The sequence below is a fragment of the Pristis pectinata genome, chromosome 6, assembly GCF_009764475.1.
Source record: "Pristis pectinata isolate sPriPec2 chromosome 6, sPriPec2.1.pri, whole genome shotgun sequence".
Classification (NCBI taxonomy): Eukaryota; Metazoa; Chordata; class Chondrichthyes; order Rhinopristiformes; family Pristidae; genus Pristis; species Pristis pectinata.
In genome coordinates, this window is record NC_067410.1 from 25,060,303 (window position 1) to 25,081,840 (window position 21,538).

Genomic DNA, 21,538 nt, shown 5'->3' on the forward strand with positions numbered 1-21,538 from the left:
AAGGCAGCTCTTTCGAATTTTATCCAGAGCGAAATGTAGTGCAGGTATAATCTTTGACAGCTGGGGTATTGCCTCGGGGTCATTGTGTACAGTTGGAATACATTTAGTATTTCTCCTCACGTTTTCTACAAAAGAACACAAACAGCCACCAGCTTAATAAACCAAGCATAGACTAACAGCCGTTAAAATACAAGTCAGAGGTGAGAAAACTAATTTTTGAACAACACACACAAAATGCTGGAGGAACCCTGCAGGTCAGGCAGCACCTATGGAGGGAAATAAACAGTCAATGTTTCAGGTTGAGACCCTTCAACATGACTTGAAAGGAAGAGGGCAGAAGCCAGAATAAAAAGGTAGCGGGTAGGGAAGGAGGAACACAGGGGGAGGAGGGAGATGTGCTCCCTCCCTCTCCAGTTTTATTCTGGCTTCTGCCCTCTTCCTTTCTAGTCCTTATAAAGGGTCTCGACCCAAAACGTCGACTGTTTATTTCCTTCCATAGATGCTGCCTGGCCTGCAGAGTTCCTCCAGCATTTTGTGTGTGTTGCTCCAGGTCCTAGCATCTGCAGAATCTCATGTCTAATTTTGGAACAAATTCTCTTTTCAGAACAAGTTATGGAAACTAGTTGTAAAATTTTAAAAATACATCACACAGTAACTGTTCAAACCATGAGTGAAGGAATATTTTCACTGTAATGAACAAGGTTAGAAATAAAAACATGAAATGCTGAAAATACCCAGCAGACCAGGTTGTGGAGAGATAAGTAGAGTTAACATTTCAGGTCAGTGTCCTTTCATCAGAACTAGGTAAATTTAAAGTTAGAAATCAAATGTTTTAAGTTGCAGAGATGGTGGAAGGGGTGGGGAGAATCAATGGTTTCCACCCTATCACAGGCATGTCCAGAGAGTATAAATGACAGATGGAGGTGCTGGCTTAGTGAAGGTGGCAAAGGCTTGTTAATCAAGCTGATTTGTCTGAAAATGTAGAGGAAATGAATGAAGAGGACAGCAAAAAAAAGCAAAATTGGAAATGTGAGATACAAAACAATGCAGTTGCTGTAAATGTGATACAAAAGAGAATGCTGAAAATATTCAGTAGATCAAGCAGTATCTATTCAGAGAAAAAAAAGAGTTTAAGTTTCAGGTTCACAAATATTCAGCAGAACAGGCTAGCTTGGAAACAAAATGGAAAGAATGGTATTGTGAAATTGTTCAATTCAATGTTGAGCAGCTAGTAGGAGCTAATGTTCAGCATTATTAGTGTAGGAAGCCGAAGAAAGAGGTTAAAGTGGGAGTGGAGCAAAGAATTAAAGCAAAAGTCAACTGGAAGCTCTGGGTCATCCTTACAAAGTGAATGGAGATGTTCTGCAAAGCAGCTATGCACTTTCCAACTTAACACATTACAGCCCTCAGGACACATGAAGTTCAACAATTTCAGTTAACCAGCCTTTTCGGTTTATATCGGAACCTGGCCAGCTTTGATGATTGATCAAACTCTAACATTAATTCAGTTATCCTTACCCCACCAAGCTGCCTGATTATGTGGGTTTTCCAGCATTCTCTTTTATTTCAGATTTCTAGCAACTGGAGTGTCTTATGTCTCATAGTCCCAGCATTTTTTTTTCTCCGTTTTCATTCATCTCTTTTTTTACGTCTCTTCCATACAGCAGCTTTGATTAACAAACTTTCCTCACCCTCTCTCAGCTAGCACCACCACCAATTGTATCATTCAGTCTCTTTGGTATTCATCCTATTACAGACATTTCCTTTGGTCACTCCACTCTTCTTCTTCAATTAAGATAGTTTTGACTCTTAACTTATTAGTTTTGATTGACCTGAAACATTAACATATTTATTTCTCCTGAAATGCTGCATGTCCTGCTAGGTACTTGCAGCATTTTCCATTTTTATTTCAGATTTCCAGCATCTGCAGTTTTTTGCTTTTAGATTAAGATTGGCAATATTTATTTTAATTCAATGTAAAATAGAAATAATCCAATTAAAACAATTGCACTAAAAAAAGGATCTGAATCCTAATTATTGGGAAAACCATTTCCAGTGTTGATCTCACCCAAAATAGGGCAAGTAATAACTATTGTTTTCAGATCACCCAGCTACACTACGTCACAGAAGTTCTGCTTTTACTGAAAAGGTGGTGGAAAAAATTAAACGCAAAGAGAAATAGCAATTACAGCATTAGTTAAATGCCACAATGAGATACAAGTATCTTTTGCATTTATTAAGGGGACTGATTTTCTGCAAATTACTTCTGGACATTTGAATTTAATGATTTAACTCACCAACACCATTCATTCTTGACTCTGGAAACAAAAATAGTGCTTGAAGAAACTTGGGCTTCGAGTTTTGAGATTCTGCATTAAACAAAAATGCATTCAGAACAGGTGTTATGGATGTACCAAAATTTTAAAGTTTCCTAAACCCAACTACTATAACATTGTTCCATATAAAACTCAGGAATTGCTTACCATTATCTGCCATCTCTAAGGGAGAAAATAAAAGCAGAAATCCACGATCATCCAAGGGTTTTATAAGAATCTATGGTTAAAGATATTAAGCCTTTAAATGATTGCAAAAAACAAACAGGATGTAGAAAACAGCATTGGGACAACAGGTTAAAAAAAAGTGACAATACTCGGCATACAAGTTCAACAGAATAGATGGTATAATTTTTTGTTAGCTTTAATACTAAAGAGCAATCATGTTTGAAATGAATTATCTAATTAAAATGAACTCAGTCAAATGATTTTAACTATACGTTTTCAATATATTATACATACAACCGAACACATAACTCACTAGCTTTCCTCCTCTAGTTTATGAAGCAGAGGCTCCAAATTCCTTCCCGTTTTGCTTTGTTCCACAAGTTCATACAAGCTATAATACAATCCACTCTTCAGTACTGGGGGAGAAAGGTAAATTGATGCTGAACATTATTTAACAGAACCTGGTAGCCTAATATTTTAACATGAGACACTAGCCGTACGAAAATTTACAAGTCAATTATCTTCAAGGACACAACACCATTTGTAATTGCCAAATAGAGGTGATAAAGGGACAGTGTATATAAAGGCTAATTTTTAGGTTTACTCCTCTGAACACAAAGATGATAACATATGGAAATGTACTAATTTAAGGGGCAGAGCAAAGGCAGATATTGACCAACTATTCCCTCCCTCTCTAATTACACAAAACCAGAGATCTGGGGATGACTAGAATCACAGCTGAGTTGACACTGTGAAGTAAATTTACTTAAATGACAGCTGTCTTCAAAAGGCAAGAGGGAGAATTCGAATTAAAAAAAAGGTCAATACAAATGTATTTAAACAAGTTCTCACCTTCTCGGCGTCCCAGAGAAAGTTGTTTTCGGAATACAGTCACTGGAATTTTATTTTTCAAGCAATCAACACTCATTACCGTATTGATGTCAAGTTTCTCAGGCCTAAGTGAAGGGGAAAGGTTTGATTAAATAAGATCTGCAAATTCAACAAAAGCAAGAAAGACATGCATTCCACTTAAAACAATTAGAGATGAAAAGGTAATATTTAACCATACATTAACGGTGATGAACTACAATACTGCATTCAGTGATGACACCATTTCCAGCCTTGTAATTCTCCATTAAGCCTGGTGATCACACTGCTATTATGATAACCACGACCAATAATATGCTCATAATCTGAAATGCAACTAGCCTCCCTTTAGTGCAATTCACTGGAGAAACTATTCTGCTTTTATCGTTCTAGAGGTTGCATTGCACTTCCTTTAATCCGTTTGCTTTGAATGAGATGACTGAAGTAGAGTGGTAGACAACTTGCTGTGAGCCCAGCCAATATCCCCAGCTCCCCACTAATCCATTGATAGACAAAAATGTTGTCGAAATTAAAATGCTTGTCTTAATGTGCAGATACATTTTTCATTGTAACTGAAACCACATCAGGCGTAAAGGGTAGCACTTTCAAATTTGGTTACATTGAGTCAACACTCATCACCCAAGGAGAGGGGCTCATAACCTTACAATTGTTAAAGTTCAAAAGAAGTTATTCAGCATTTGATTCTATGAAGGGGTGTGGAGGGGGGAATTAATATTTCCAGCTATCAGATATTCAGGGAAGTCTACTGGTATATTCCATAGGCCCACCATATAGAGCAGATATACTCACAAATATGAAGATGCAAAGTGGTGGTGATAGAGCATGTATCCTAATATTGACTAGGACAGAGGTGAAAGAAGAATTTAAACATACAGTCGAGAACTTTATTGATCATAATGTTTTTAGCCCAATGGGGAAGGAAGCAGAGTTGCAACTAGATCTGAATGAAATGGAACTTGTTTCATTAAGAGTGATCATAATATCATGCCAAGCACATTTTTGGAAAAGGTACAATCGAAGATGAAAATATTCAACTAGATTATAATACAGCAGAAAACTAAGCTGACTATAGGAAATAAAATCTAAATTGTTAAAATGGATAAAGACAATATAAGAACAGATTAATTGCCATTAATAAAAGGGAATAAGTATCCATGTCTACCAACAACTAAAGTCCAAAGAGACTTAAGTCTATGTACATACGTAAAATGTTGAGACAAGTGCAGAAAATTACTTTTAAAAAAAGCAGCTTAATGGAATGTTGGCATATGGTAGCTAATGCAAACCCTTAATTAGATCCTGCTACTCTAGGACAGGATATACTAGTCTTAAAATTTCCCAGAATAATATCTGGACTTCAAGGGTTAAGTTAGGAGGAGATTACAACCAGGGCTGTACCCTTTGAATTTAGAGTCAACGAAAGAATCATTCCACTTGTAAGGGAGTCTCGGATTGGAGAGTAAATTATAAAGATTATAACCAGACTCATCCAAAATCGATTTATACAAGTCAAGAAATGCTACTATACACAGAGATGGTAAATGATGCTAAATCAACAGTTACATTTAAATCTAAAGAACTTTCTTTCCTAATCTTTGATGCAAGGATGGAAACTACAAGACTCGAGCCACAATCTTCCAATCCTTCTTAGACAAAGTGCAGAAGGACTACAAATATTACATTACTACTTATGGGACAGAAACCTGGCTAATACAAGCCAATCAACTTAATTAGTGAGAGTGAATGGCATTTGGAAGAGTATGGGCTAACAAATGAAAGTAAATTATTTCATGAAGGTAAATTGTATTTGACCAACTTAATCAAAGTTGATCAAATACAATTTACCTTCATGAAATAATTTAAGTTGATGCAGGCTTTTCCCCCTCAGGTTAAGTGAGACTAGAACAAGAAGTCATAGGTTCAGGGTGAAAGGTGAAATATTTAAGGGGAATAAGAGGGGAAACTTCTTCACTCAGAGGGTGGTGAGAGTGTGAAACGAGCTGCCAGCGGAAGTGGTAGATGAGGTTCAACTGTAACGCTTAAGAGAAAGTTTAGATAGGTATACAGATGGGAGGGGGTTGGAGGGATATGGTCCAGGTAGATGGTACTAGGCAGAAGATTAGGTCGGCATGGACTAGATGGGTGAAAAAGCCTGTTTCTGTGCTGTAGTACTCTGACTCCAAGCAAAAAAAAAATTTAATGAGGGTACTGTAGTAGTGTTTGGACTCTGTTGGCCCATATAATAGAAATTAATTCCACTGGCCTTGATATTATTATGGAAACAAAAAACAGCAGTGAATATAATATTGTATAGTAGTGGTAAATAGATAAGATTCAAAAATGCTGGAAATACTCAACCAGTCAGGCTAGGAAGGTATATACGGAAACCACAATTATACGCCCTACTCAATAGCATGATCATGCACCATCTCAGATACACAAAACTTTGTCAAATTCTTATTAAATGAACACTTCACAACTATGGTGTCAAAATTCCACCCAAAATTCAAGCATTAGCATACATTTTGTCTTCACCCATTAAAGACTGCTCTTCACCGTTTGAAAGGTTTCAGTTTCAGAGTATCCTTTCAAAATAGTACAAGTTTGAGTAGCACCCTATTCCACCCATAGACAAGTGTTAGACCTCATTATTTCATTGTCATTCCCACCATTAATATCCACAAATTTCCCCAAAGCACCAATTAAACTAATACATAAAGCAATAATTACTTACAATTTGAATGGCAGAAATGGTTGGGTAGCTGACTGCAAAGAACCAAAGCACAGAAACCTCCCTTTGTTCATAAGCTGTCCTTTCCAGATGGTGTAGTAAGACTTCCCTAAACAGATATAACTTTTAATTCAAATGCTCAGGTAAGAAACTAAAATTAAATAGATGATAAACCAGTATCTGTTGTTAATCATGGAGACAATGCAAGTGTTTCAAATAATTGGTGCAACAGAAATCCTATGAAGTTAAAAATATCAAGTGATCAAATGCCACCAGATCAGTATGATTGCAATTGGCCAGAAAAATGCCAAAAGCTGGTTATAGATGGACCAAGCCCATAAGTTCAAAATGAACTTTCAAGCTACATATTCTGAGATGCATAGCTCTTGGAACACAACTCCATTTCTTGATATTTAGATTACTATGAAAATGTACAAACCCGATTATCAAACTAATACCTCACATCCTAAACAATGAAGCACATATACCAAGCAAACTAAAAGAAAAAAGTGTCTGGAATGAAAGTACCAAGAAAAATACTGAGAAATATTAATGACTATCTATATGTCACGAATTAGATATCCAAGACTGTGTATAATCAAGATGAACACCACATAGCATTTAACATGCTCTAAAGAAACAGCAGAGATCCACAATATTGACAAATGCATGTAATGTTCATTAAAAATTTGTGTTTGAACCAACATCCTCTTCCCAAAACCTATTCCAACAGAAGTGAAGTTCTGAATTGCTAATCAGAGCAAGCCTGCTGAGATTCAATCTAATAGCTCAGGTAGACTATAGCAACACAGGTTTGACTTTCAAACTACAGTTCAGAGAAGCTTAACTCTTAGAACACAAGGAACTCTGTGTTTATGGCACTATCAAAATGAAGATCATCATGTAACCTCAAATTAATTTAATGCTGTGCTCCTTTCAATCAGCTTGTATAGATCTCATATAGTTGGAAGCAAAAACCTAAACTTATTAGCTAGGGCTGATGCGACCAATTGCTTTCCTAACAAATTTGGCAAGGTCCTTACGGTGTCACTGCATGTTGCTAAGGTATTGGTATATTATTGTCACTTGTACCAAGGTACAGTGAAAAAACTTGTCTTGCATACCGATTGTACAGGTCAATTCATTACACAGTGCAGTTACATTGAGTTAGTACAGAGTGCATTGAGGTAGTACAGGTAAAAACAATATCAGTACAGAGTAAAGTGTCACAGCTACAGAGGAAGTGCAGTGCAGATAGACAATAAGGTGCAAGGTCACAAGAAGGTAGATTTTGAGGTCAGAGTCCATCTCATCGTATAAGGGAACCGTTCAATAGTCATCAGTTTGAAAGCTGGGACTAGAATGATATTAAATTTCAGAAACAAAAAGATCTTCTGTGTTTTTCTGAAGTTTCCTTTGGACAGCAGAGAACTTTTTGTTTAATGATTTATTAGATCTTTGTGGTCCTCAACCAGGATCCCACCTTGGCATTAGTCAATTATGGAAATAGAACATATATTACTCTGTGGTATTACAACTTGATGTTTTCTGCTGTAAATACACAAATACTAATACATACAAAAACAGGAAATATGCAAACATTAAGCCAAGAAGTCTCTGTGGAAAGGATAGTTAACATTTCAGGCTGTTAGCATTTCAGAAGTGAAATACCACTGGTCTGAAATACTAACACCTTTCCTCTTTTCACAGAAGCCGTCTAATGAATACTCTGAGGATTTTCTGGTTATATTTAAGATTTCACACATCTACAATATTTTGTTTTTGTAATGCACAGGAACATACCTGAATGATTCTCTTGTAAGCTGCAAGAAAAAGGACAGTATTATACAAAAGCAACCAAGTATCACAAAAAAATTCAAACAAAGGAGGACAGCAGCCTGTCTTCACAAATAATCCTAACCAAGAATTTCCTCATTCCTTTGGACCTGTATAAAATTCCTGCTTGTCATCACCCTCCATTACTTCACCGCAAGTGACCAATATTTACGATAGCATCTGACAACAGATTACTCAATGCTCAGGTAGGAGAGAGGTTGAGTAGGAATGAACACATGTACATACATCAAACTTTTGAATTTAATAATATTATGGAAGCTTGATCCTGCTAATGATCTGATTTAACACATGAATGACAAATACATCTTTAATAATCCACATCTTTGTTGTCTGAAGACTTGATTGTCCTGGCACGCTCTTGGTCAATCTCCCTTGTTCCAACTATAAACTTGAGGTCATAAGAAAACTCTATTGTCTGTGTGTCATAACATGCATCGTATCATTTGTAGCCAGTATTCACTGGTCAACACTGACGCCTAGTTACAAGTTGTTTCAGTTTTAAAATTCTCACCTGTTTTCAATTCCCTTCAAGGCTTTGCCCCTCACCAATCTTTGCCAGCCCTCAGGTGTGCATCTGTACCTCCATCTAGAGCCTTTTGAGTATTCAAATTATGTATAACTCTTCACTTGACAGCCACGCCTTCAATTGCTTTGGTCCTAAACTCTGGAAATAGCCCCCTAAATGTCTCCTCTGCTGCACTTCTCCTTCCTTATACAAGAGGCTCCTTAAACTCTTTAACATGCTTTTATCTCCTTTTGCAACTGGGTGAACAATATTTATTTGCTAACATTCCTGTAATCTACTTTGGGACTTATGAACCAAGATAAAAGATGTTACATAAATATTAGTTGTTACTTTGATGAAATGTTTGTTGAAAAGATGATGTTTAAATTAGAAACTAGTATTTATTTATACTTTAACCATAAGGTCAAGAAAACCCAGTCCTCTAAAGTATTTCCAGTTTCCCAGTTTTTAAATAAAGACATTAATTTCATTTGTGATAGAGAGAAGATAAAAGCAAGTTTTAGAAGTATAATGGGAAAAACCATAAACACAAACTACATCAACGTGTTAACTCTGTGCACAATAAGCTACTAAGCCATAGCATGATTCAAGGTTCAAACCCATATCAGTTCTCACTGAGGTGATGCCATCCAAAACAATATATTTTTTTCCCCAGTCTGCTGAAACACTGGAAGTTCTGGAAATACTTGATGAGTCAGGCAGTATTCTATGGAGGGAGAAAGTAAGTAACTTTTCAGATCAATGACCTGAAAGCACAATTCAGAACACACATTTTCCTTACCTCATCGTAACTGGTTTGGACATGTTAGGAATTTTATTTTCCTGATAAATGAAAGATACCACAGCATAGGGGCAAACATGCCTTGGGTATTGCCTTATGCCTTCATTTCCAAATTCATAAAGATAAAACTGAAAAATTAAAGTGATAATGAAGGTAAACAAACATTTCTGTGTAAGACATACATGCTTAAAACAGTGAACTCATTCTCATTTTTCAGAAAGTACCAATGAATAATTCTAAACATTTGCTTTTTCAAGGAATGGAAATTGCAATGCACATTGTCATGAAATATAGTTTTCAAAAGGTACCTGGGTAAGATCAAATGCTCTGTAAGTGAACAGCGAAATGACCCGGTCAAGGTTTCTAAAAACATGACAATCGTGTTTTGGTGTTGGAGGGTGTGAAATTCTTTGTAGTGTTATCAAAGACAGCTTTTACCCTTCCCTGAAAAATTAAAATTAATGAAGTCAAAATTAAATATTTGTGTTAAAGACATCAAAACAACACACCATTTTCAAATAAGCAATTTCCAGCCACCTGTGAATACTTCAAGAAGATAATTTCAGCAAGATGAATGCCCATTTCATGAGAGTGGGACCGTCACCTACTCTACATTCTCTGCCTATCCCTTAGATGACCAAAGATTCAACAAGCACATCAGAAATTAAAATCCTGCTACACAGCAATCTTCCCTTCCAACATTCACTGAAATCTTTTCTTCCCTCTTAATCTACTGCAAGCTAACATTAAAATATTTTTAAAAAGTACATTATTTCACATAGGAATTAAGTTGAAATTGAGGTAGCAGGATAGATGTGAAAACAAATCCAAAGACGGAAAGCACAAGTCACAAACAAAAAAATACCTTTATGATTTTGAAAATTATTATCTCTGCCTTTCTTCCATTATCCAATGGATTGGGTTGAAGTACATCACAGTATTTTGAAAGATAGATACCTGAAGAGGAAGATAAAATGGTAATAGTTAGTCTCAGTTTTGAAAGACTACATTAGGTTAGATCTGAAAAGTATAAATGCTCAAAATCTTTCCAGTAAGAATTTAAGCAAACTAGCTGTACAACTTTAAGCATTTAAAAATATCAAATCATAACTTAAACAAAGATTTTTCTTACCCATTGTAGGATTTCCGAGAATGGTTACTTTGGAATTTCCCACAGCCAATCCTTTCTCACAAATAGTGGGAACCTAGCAAGGGGCAAATTAAACTACATTAATTCAGTATTAAGATTTAGCCATCTCCCCTCCTGAACCACTCCAGAAACCTGAGTACAAAAATATAACCTCACTTTTCAGAGCAGTACGCAAAGAGTGCTGCACTGTTGGAAGTACAATCTATCAGATAAGATTTAAATCAACGTCCCTTATATCTTCTCAGGTGTATGCAAGAGATTCTCTGGAATCATTTTTTCATTTTCAAAAAGCTAGGTAGTTCTCTCTTAAACAGATTATCCAATCATTATCACAATGCTGTTTGTGGAAACCAGCTGTCTGCCACATGTCCTACGTTACAACAGTGACTACTGGTAAAACTAGTTTGGAATGTCAAGATTTGTAGGGTTTTGATTGTAAACTTACTTCATATGTTGTAGAATTAAAGCTTATTAGGCTGATTCTGTGGGCATCAAATATTTGCATGCACATATAAATACCACCATGACATAAAAAACAGGCAGTATCACACGTGATCTCCAATGCCATACAACTCTCTACAACCTGCACCAATCTATTTTAGCCTGAAGTGAAAATGAAAAACAAGTCACTTGATATACTGTAGTAAATAAGAAAACCATACTTCATCTGCACAAATCTTTTGAATTACCCCATGTCACATAAACCAATAGAGAATACACACAGCAATGCAATCAGGTAAAGGAAATACACATCTCCCAGTTTAGGGGTCCTTATAATGTAAGCAGAATGGATGTCTGCCAATCTAATAGATCTACCTGCTGGTTTCCCCAAATCATGAAAATCTTTTGACTTAACCAGCTAAAAACACGTACTACCAAGGGGAATGGGATAGTGTGGTGAATGAAGATGGTGTAATATATATTACCATTTGTCCTATATTACATTCTGAAATCATTCAAGATCTAGCTTTTGCCTCATAACTGAGAGAAAATTCCATGCTTTCCTGACAAACATTTCATATATGCTCTCTGAAGGATTCTGGTAGCTTAAAGCTGGTTGTACTGTTATGATCAATCTGCCCTGTTACCTTTGGTATTGTCAAGCTTATGGTATTTTGCTTCTCTGGACGTTAGTTCCACTACATTTCTACAGTGTTTGTCAAAGAGATGCTTCAAAGCAGCTGAAAAGGCAATGCACAAACAGGAGGGACGGGAGGAGGATGGGAAGAGATTAAGCAGAAATAATGGATAAATCAATAATACCTTAGTGGAATTTTGAAAACAGGTGGATAATGCTTGAATAAGCACTCATAACAAAGGAAAATCTGCAGTTATCAGTAAAGTGGATGCTGTGATACTTGAATAAGTACCCATAACGAAGGAAAGTCTGCAGGTATAAGTGGATGCTATGCAAAGACACAACAAATTGGTAACAATAATGGACAATAAAGGAACTAAAGGCCAATGCAAATCTTGAAACCAATACTTAGGGTAAAACAAAGCCAAGAAAGGGGGCAGGCCTTTGAGAGAGTGAAAGAGGAGAAAAGAAACCCACAGGTAAAAGATTTATCTTAAGGTGATGGCCAAGGAGATCAGTGGATTGCTGCTGTTTTCATCATGGAGGGTCAACAATTAAGCAGAAAGGCAAGAAGAGTGATAATAGTTCAAACAGGCTTTGATTCTGCTGAGATACAAGACAGTCATTTTCCCAATATTAAGTTGGTACAACTAGTTGTGAGGGCACTGGAGAAGGCATTAATAGATCTGATTAGCATGAGATAGAAGTTTGAGTTGGAAATCTCAAATTAGGGGGTAATGAAGTGAATTTAAAGCAAAACAAATTCCAGGCCTTTAGAAAGAAAAAGGGTACAATACTAGATCAGATTTTTTTTTGAGTTTACATTTTTTTTAAATGATGTAATAATATTGCTGTTAGAAGACACAAGGGAGTTTAGTAGCAATCAAGAACAGCAAATAAAAATTTTGTTTGGAGGAATAAGCAGGCATCACAGCCCTGGATCTGGACCACAAATGCAAATAAACTTGCATAATAGCGCTCACCTGCAATGTCATGAGATTTTGTATGCAAAGAAGATTTCGGTAGAACTCATCAAGCCAGGCTTTATGTTACAAATGCAAAGTGTGCTTAGATGAATATTAATTGATATGCTTTTTCACTTAGGTGAATTCACTTAACAGACATTTTGTATATCAGTATTACGATACTGTCACAAGTTTAAAAGTGGACATTTCCATTTGGTGGAAGCAGTGATTTACAGACAAGTTTTGTCACACTGTTTTAAGATATATTTGAACAGAAATTTTGAATATGTTGGTTAAGGTACTAAATGAAAACAAAGATAATCTAATTTAAGTTAGAGCTCTCCCATGCAATTCATGTAATAGTGAATTGTAAGTGCTGATTAAAGCCCAGTAATTTCGAAAATTTAAATTTCAAAATGCTGGAAGTGTTTTGACGGCACAATACGTCACAACATAAACCTAGCTTTTATCAAGCTTGTTTCAAAAATTTCACATTATAAATAAAACTCACCTGAGATGTGTCAAGCAGCAAGAATGCATAAGACTCTGCCAACTCCTTTTCAGTTCGGCCCTCATTTCTCATTTCTTTCCTTTTCTCCACATACTAGAAATATTTAAAAAAATATATTCAAATATATGCAACCTGGAAAGAATATTTGCAACAAATCAAGTCAAAATGATGAAATAGACCAACCTCCCTCTCTAGTCTTTCATTATGAACCAACCTAGCTTTCGTGTAGGTAAAGTTAGCACTTGATGAAGACTCCAGGCAAGAAGAATTGAGAATTTTCAAAATGTCTTGTTTAAATTCTCTGGGGCCCACTGGTACTAGTTGACAGAGGTCTGAAAGTAAATTTATTCAATTAATACAACAGGACTTGATTTTTCCACTCAATCCAACAAGAACAAGTTTCCATATCGGTCTAGTGCCTCAAATTTCATCAAACAGTATGAGATTGTGATACTTGTACTATTTATTACTTATTACAGAAAACAGGAAAAGTAAACTTCTAATTTTACATTTAGTAATCAAATCCTGGTCACTACAGCAGAAGCACTGAGCCTTTTGCCATAAGCCTTGATATATAAATTGTTTTGAGTAATGTTATCAGGGCTCAAACATAACACCACTGAAAAACACATGGTACTATTATTGCAATACACAGTGTGATGCAAATAAATTGCCTGCTAGACCTTTCAAGCCAGAGCAGGGGTACCAACGCTTTTAGAAACAGAAAACAGCTAATACTATTTTAGTGGCAAGAGAAAAATATAATTTAACAATAGGGCAGATTTGCTGATGAAATTGAAGGTAGTGGTTGAAGCCTGTGAACTTTCAAAAGTCATGTAGCAAAGTAGCTTACAATGGACATGAACAGAATTGAAGCTTCCGGGATTAAAGGAGCAGTAGAATTTGCATTCAAAATTGCATACGGAACAGAAAGCAAGCAGCTGTGGTGAACACAATGCTGCCTGAACTGCTGAGTTCTTCTAGCATTCTGTGTTTATTTTTAAATTCTATCATGGACCACATGCTGTTTTATCTCCTAAAGAAATGGTTCAGTCAAGTTGCCCTTATTTGAAGCCAAGAAAATTTCTGAAATGTGTTATGCTGCACCTCCATTATTCATCCTGGTTACTTTTGTTGGCATTGTTTCTGCAGTTTTTTTGAAAAGACACTATTTGTCAAAAGAGTAAATTTCCATTGCCCCTGCCTAATATACTTGATATTTTAGTGAGGACGGGTTTTATTTCAAACTCACAACTGAGCACATATGTTTCGTAGAAGACACCAACTTCAGATGAGAGTTACAATATGCAAGATAACACTTGTCTACATACACACTTGCAGGTCCAACTTGAAACCATTGCTGAGTTTTAAATTGAAGCATACAAGACGGATCTTAAACTGAACCTCTGGAGTAGAAAAGGTCGTTCACCAACCTGCCCCAACTGCAGAATACTTTGCCTGCACACTCAAGATTCAAGAGCAAGGGGACAGAGAATGAAGGTGATTGGCAAAAAAAAGAAAAGTGACAATGATTTCCCCCCCAAATACGAGTGGTTAGGGCCGAAATGTACCTCCTGGGGTAGCAGCAGCGGCAGATTCAAAAGGGAATATTTGAAAAGGAGCTAGATAAGAATTTGTGGGTAATGGGAAAAGTGAAAACAGCTGAACTGCTCTTGCAGATTCAGTGCAGACTCACAGTAAATGGCATCTTTCCATGCTGTAACCTCAACCTGGCACCAAGCAGAAGTGATCTCTGCTCTCTTATATACTTTCAGAAGGCACTTTGAAGCACTGCAGTATTAACAATGGCTTCGCAAGATACTACAAAACCACTAAAAAAATTTCTAAACCAATTCCCAGTTTTCCCCAACTTTCCTGTTGTGTATTTTTCTATCTTTACAGCTTCTCCAATGTTGATATATGAGGATTGTTCATCACACTTAATAAGATTTCAGCAGTTTAACATAAATTTCTATTATACAAATATTCTACTAAAGTTGCATAACAAATACATCTTTAAATAAATGCACCATCTCTAGAAAGGGCACAAATTCAGAAGGGCAACAATATTAAAAAAACTTAGTTGACTAATGCAAACAATGTACAAAATGAATTTGTTAAAGTGGAGACAAGATACTGCAGATGCTGGAACTGGAGCAAAAAAAAACGAGTTGTTGGAGGAACTCAGTGGATCAGGCAGCATCTGTGGGGGTGGGGGAGAATGAACAGTCGATGTTTTGGGTCGAGACCCTTCACCAGGACTGCTATATTTTAATTTAAGCTCTTGCCATAGGTCAACAACAGAGAATTCAGCAACCATACTCAGGCCATAAAAATTTTTAAAAATGCAGATGGCATTAACTTGAAATTAAAACAGATAATTCAGAAGCACTCAGCAGGCCAGGCAACATTGGTTAAGAGGAAGAAATGAGTGAATGTTACATGTTGAAGACTTTACATCATAAACTGCCCAGTTCCAATACAAACTTGAAAAACTGGTTCCCAAAAATGTTGAAATCAGTGTTGAGTGCCAAAAGCTGTATTGATTAGATAGAATGAGAGATGCTATTCTTCAAGCTTATGTTGGGCTTTGCTTGAAGACCAACTACAGATAGGCCAGGGCAGAAGTAGGAAGGAGAATTAAAGTGAGAGACAAGTGGAAGCTCAGTGGACTGAATGGCAGTTTTCTGCAAAGCCATCACCCAATCTAAGTTTGGTTCCCCCAAAGTAAAAGAGACCATATCATGAGCATCAAATGCATTACATAAATGTCAAAGAAGTGAAAGTGAATCAAAGCTTCACCTGAAAGGAGTGATCAGATCCCAGGATAGTGGCAAGAGGAAAAAAGGGAAGATGATGCACCTCCTGAAGGTTGCATTGGAAGGTACACTGAGTAAAAGAGTAGGTGCCGATGGAAATGGAGCTGCATCCACCCAGAACAAAGATAAGGGTGGGGTGGAAGACAAGGAGAAAGGGAAAAATCAAGAGATTCTGCAGATGCTGGAAACAGGAGCAAAAGGGTCCTGATGAAGGGTCTCAACCCAAAATGTTGACTTTTTATTTCCCTCCATAGATGCTGCCTGACCTGTTGAGTTCCTCCAGCATTTTGTGTGTAGGAGGAGAAAGGGAATCCTATGTTTTTTTACAAATGCAATTCCCATAACTTCCCATTCCTGAAAGAGCAGTAATTCAGAATTATATTAATAATAAAAGTTCTAAAATTCAGAGAACTGTTAAGACAATGCAAAATTTAGAACTATATTTAATTAACACTGATACTACATTATTTTCCACAACATCAGCAAGAGCTAGACAGATGATGCAGAATGATCAAAACCAAAATGCCACCCAAAAACATGCAAATATATCCAGCCTGCCTGCAGCCACATACACACTCTGGTCTTTGTGGATAGTGAACTGAAAGTATTAAAACATGGAAGATTTAAAAAAGATGGACTTGGTAAGTGGCTATGTATACCTTGAGTTTCTTACAAAACATGGAAGTAACTTAAGACTCTTGACATCAGCATAATATATTGGAACTCTTAATACAATCACATTAAAATTTAACCTTCCCCCTCAATTTAGCTGCAGTATTCTGTTCTCATGGTTGTCGCTTGGACATCGTCCCTTTCAACTAATGTCACAAAATTACAAATGCTACAATACTAAAATTATTAAAAAGTTCTTTTACCAATTAGTATCATACAACATGCCATAGTAGCTGCTAATAAGTGTCGAGCTATTTCTTCTTCTAACGATTTCACTTTTCTCTGTAACATCAGAATGAAGTTGATTGGATTATATTGTGCTAATCAATGAATTTTGAAGATGTACATTGAAACAAAACTCAACTCTCATTCTTGGATGACTAGACGGTTGATGTGTTATGAAATCCAAGTCACTGGACAGAATTGAGCTAATAGCCAGTAGTGGTTCCATAACATCAGCTGTCCTGTACTGCCAGTTGTCAGCCACTCACAGTTCAGCACATCCCAGACTTCCATGGTATGCTTGGCGAAACCACTGAGTCCAATGATCAAGCACTGATGTGTTCTACCCAGATTCATTTGAAAGGGTTCGCAGTTCATAAGAAAATGGCAGGCATAGGTATGTGCTTAATTGTTTTACCAATCATTTAAGTGAACAGATTTTACATGTCTCTATCTGACAAAAGTTCAAAAACGTTTGCCAGCAGCAAACTATCAAAGGCTGTCAGGGCAATGCCATGGCAGTGCCTCAGTGCTGTGCTGCCAGAGCCCAAGCAGCACTCAGTTCCTGTGTCTCCACATGGAATGCTTTGCATGCACGTTTTGGGTAGGTCTATCAGCTCATTACACATCTAGAAAAGGCAAGTATAGGTGGGGTGGGCAGGCAACAAAGGTCAGCTGCGTAGCCCGTTAGCCAGGCCAAAATTTCATTCTGGTTGCTAATCTTATGTAATGTCTCACTTACAGACAAAGCATTATTAAAATAATGATGATCTAGTCTCCAGGAGTTCACCACATGTCATAAACCCATCGCTTCTGAATATAATTTTTTTTAATATGATTTTATTTACAGCGTGGTAACAGGCCCTTCCGGCCCAATGAGTCCGCGCCGCCCATTTTAAACCCCCAAATTAACCTACCCGTATGTCTTTAGAATGTGGGAGGAAACCAGAGCACCCGGAGGAAACCCACGCAGACACGGGAGAACGCACAAACTCCTTACAGACAGCGATGGGAATCGAACCCCGATCGCTGGCGCTGTAATAGCGTTGCGCTAACCACTATGCTACCGTGCCCTTTGAATCTGGACCCCATGCTACTATATCAAATTTAATAGGTTAATAATACTTAGAGATCTTCAGCCAAATGTGAAGACTACCACAAAGACAAGCAAACTCAATCAATTTCTTTTGAAGCAAAATTTTGCTTTCACTTTTTCTACAATGGACGTTGTTTAGGCAGACATTGATTTGAATGAAAAATCTGAATATTCCTCAGTTTGACTGAAATTAACACACCCACCCTTTGTCTACCACCAATAATTCCAGCTCTGTTAACTTTCAGGGAAAAATGGAAGTATAGATCTTCATTTAATATTCAAAATCTGTTTACTCTAATTCCTGCTGAGATTTTTCATGCTTTTGTGTCAACATTATAGAGATACTTTTCCCTCTAATTTCACAATGAAACATGATTTAACTGTAGATTCTAGTGTCAAGATGACCTAGAAAAAGCTTTTGCCCTCTCTCCTACATGTTACTAACTTTTTGGACTATCCATGGACAAAGTCCATATTAAGACAATTCTGTCCACCTTGGACTAGCTTCAATATTGCAGACACACCTATGGTCTTGCAGAATCAATGTATGAATCAATTAAAATGAAACTAGTGTCCATATGGGAAAAAAAACTGATAATGGGTAAACTACACATCACTTACATTTCACCAATGATCAGCAAACAAGCTTTTGACAAATGCTGTGTAAACATATCAAATATGTAAACACGTTGCACCTGTGCTACTCTCCTCCTTTGACAATCATCTCTTGAACAGTCTTACAAGTTCATACTACTTCCAGAGGTCACTATAAGGAATCCTTTTCAGTGCAGTTGGTGGCCCAAGCATAAACTGGACTCACTAATTTATTTACAATAGTATCAAAAATAACTCAAGTGGTCATTAATCTCAATGACCCAGAAACTGAGATGGCATGCTTAGCAAAAAGTACTGCATTGGGATAGTGCACATCAAGTCATTTTTTGACCTATGCTGGGAGACAGACAGCTTTTTTTTATTGCAAGGCCAATGGTGAAACGTAGAACACCATCCACTAATCCATGGCAAGTCACAACTTTATGGTTTGCATCTCTCCATTATCAAGGGTTACTGTTTTTTTTCCAAGAAAGGAACACTAATAAGCTGCAAATTCACTTTTTCCAGTTTTTGAGTCATTAGTGTATTTATGCTTGCCAAGTTTGCCTCAAAGGTGATGTGACTTTTAAGTGTAATTCATTGAAAAGCTTTTGCACATTGAGGTCATGAAGGGAACTACAATAGCACAAATATATGTTTATTAGAACATTTCTTAACTAGTGCATGATTGGGCAGCAATAAGTTGAGTCGATGGACTGACTTTACAGAATAATGACCTCTGTTTCTCTCTCCACAGGGGCTACTCAATACTTCTAGACTTTCCAGGATTTCCAGCATCCATGGATCCTGAGGAATTTAATCAGATAATTGGGAAAATTGGAAACCTAGTGATTTCTTAGTTCAAATCCAATCTAGCTATTTAGTAAAAGCCCATGATAACTTTCCAATAGTGGAAATTTGCTGTAATGCTGCATTATGGACATTACGTAAAATAAAAACACTAAACTTCCAATACATCTTATCATGGTAAAATGGTAAGAAACCAAGAAAGTTAACAGTTCTTTATATAAAGTAACAATACAAATAGAGTAAGTTATCAAGTTTCAGTTGAACTTTCAGTTATTTACTTCAAATTGATGTTATCAGAGCTAAGGAATGAACCTCATCAATGCTACCATGCCCCAAACCATAATTTGACAGACAGTACGACATCATAATCTAAAGCCAATGACCAATGGTCTATCGAAATAGCAAAGGAACCAGAGGGTGCATTAAAAAAAATTGGTCTCCAAGTGAAGATCTAGAATGTAGTGTCCATAAGGGTGATGGGAATTAGATTCTACCACAACTTGCAAAAGAGAACAAAATAATTTTGAACCAGAAAATTTGAATAATGAAGACAACGCAGCAGAGTGGAGTTAAATGAATGGCTCTTTCAAGGAGCTGACACAGGCTCACTTGGCTGAATGACCTCCTTAGCCATATTTCAATAGAGTGGAATCACATTTTGTAAGTGGCTTGTGTCAACAGTACATTAAATTTTATTATAGCTCCAAGCCCATGGATATATATCACATACTACAGAACAAGAGAGCCTTAAGATCAAGTTATAGGGTAGTTTCACTGCCCCTTCTATGCTACACCTTACTGAACACCACCAACAGAGTTGCATCCAAGCTTAGTCATTCTGATGGTATTTGGGGAATGCAAAACGATTTTGAAGAAGTCATTCTGTAATAATTTAACCATAAATCACATGCTCCAATGGCCTTTCACCAAGACCGAAACCCTACATAAGGCTGGGATGGGCTATCCCAACTCCTATGATCGGATTAACAAGAAACCGATGTCCTCCAAAACAAAACCGAATGAAACTGGGTTAGCATTTTCCATTGCATCAATGTGGATGAAGAAGAAAGCCAAAAGGCGAGTAAATAGGAGGAGTCTCTCCACAAGACCTTGCACGATTGCAAGTACAATGTCCCATAGGGCTGGAGATACAAAGAAAGTCTGGTCAGGTAACCGTATTAAGTACTGAAATTCCACATTTCTGACCACAGACCACATGCTTGCCTTGCGGTCCACTTACCTGCATCTACTTGTGGCTCTTAATACAAAGATTTGTTTTTTTTTATTTTCTGATTTGCTAACGGTCCCTATAAAAAGATGGTTCCCAACCTCTCTCCAGCAAGAGGCAAGAGAACTGGAATTCATGGCTAGCATCAAGAAACAGCGCTGTGTGATAACAGATCAAAGCACCTTTCTTTTCTTTGTTCTTCTTTGGGATCTGAAAACTCTTCCGAACAAGATCTTCGGCGGTTTTCTGAACGGCTGTGGCTCCACGCTCCTCGCTTTCTGCAGCGAATTCGTTGGGAGCCGCAGCCGTGTCCGCTCGGAGCAGCCCAGGGGCGCTTCCTGCCAGCGGCCCGTTGATTTGTTCGCCATTTTGTTGTTTGGATTTCGAAGCGTTTCGGAAGAGAAATGATGACTTCGCCCTGCCGGCAGCTCCAGCCCCGTTCTCATTACTCGGGTGCCTCTCCCGACTACCTTCTTTCAAAAACGGGACTCGTTTCTCTTCAGTATCGCTGTGAGAAGCCATTTTGTTTTAAACTAGCATAAGAACGTATCTATGTGTCTGTGAACAGCGCGGCCCAGTTCCTTAAAGTCCCTGCGCCATGCTCCCTATGTCTCTCCTCCTCCACTCGAGCAGCATCCGCGCAAGGGAGGCGGAGCTACACGGCCCAGTAGCCAATCAGTGAGCGCCTCATCGGCACTCATATAAAAGGCGCGGGTGGAGCAGGGAGGTCATTATTGAACAGCCACTGTGGTGGTGATGATGGGGTGTCTCTGTTTTACGTGGTGTCTGGCTCCCAGAGATATTTGTACCCAATGAAGTCTGCGTTAAAGTGGAACCACTATTGTAATCGAGGAAAAAACAACAGTTAGAACATGGCAAAAACAAAATCATTGCAAGCTTTCACAGAAAGCAATGTGGAAAATGACCAAGTAATCACTGACAGGTGGGCAATATCGATCAGGACGTCGCGAGAGCATTCCTGTGTGCTTTGAAACTTCTGCCATGGGATATTTTACCTCCACATGAGGCAATAGATGCGGCCGAATTTCTTCCGAAGGCCTAGAGCTTAAAAGAACAAAAGGTGATCTCATTAATGGAAGGTTCTGAGT

The 21,538-nt window shown here is 37.4% G+C and overlaps 1 protein-coding gene across 1 annotated transcript in view; it reads right to left on the bottom strand.

The window, feature by feature from the left end:
- Positions 1-21,029, bottom strand: part of LOC127571331 (protein TASOR-like) — a 37,619-nt gene extending 16,590 nt beyond the window's left edge. Inside the window, 16 exon segments of the mRNA XM_052017620.1 lie at positions 1-125; positions 2,298-2,369; positions 2,484-2,553; positions 2,651-2,703; positions 2,819-2,917; positions 3,354-3,457; positions 6,124-6,229; positions 7,924-7,943; positions 9,285-9,412; positions 9,593-9,704; positions 9,706-9,728; positions 10,150-10,241; positions 10,417-10,489; positions 12,989-13,081; positions 13,172-13,320; positions 20,612-21,029. Of these exon segments, the coding sequence (XP_051873580.1) occupies positions 1-125; positions 2,298-2,369; positions 2,484-2,553; positions 2,651-2,703; positions 2,819-2,917; positions 3,354-3,457; positions 6,124-6,229; positions 7,924-7,943; positions 9,285-9,412; positions 9,593-9,704; positions 9,706-9,728; positions 10,150-10,241; positions 10,417-10,489; positions 12,989-13,081; positions 13,172-13,320; positions 20,612-20,951 (1,659 nt within the window). The 5' untranslated portion in view covers positions 20,952-21,029.
- Between the last annotated feature and the right edge of the window lie 509 nt (positions 21,030-21,538).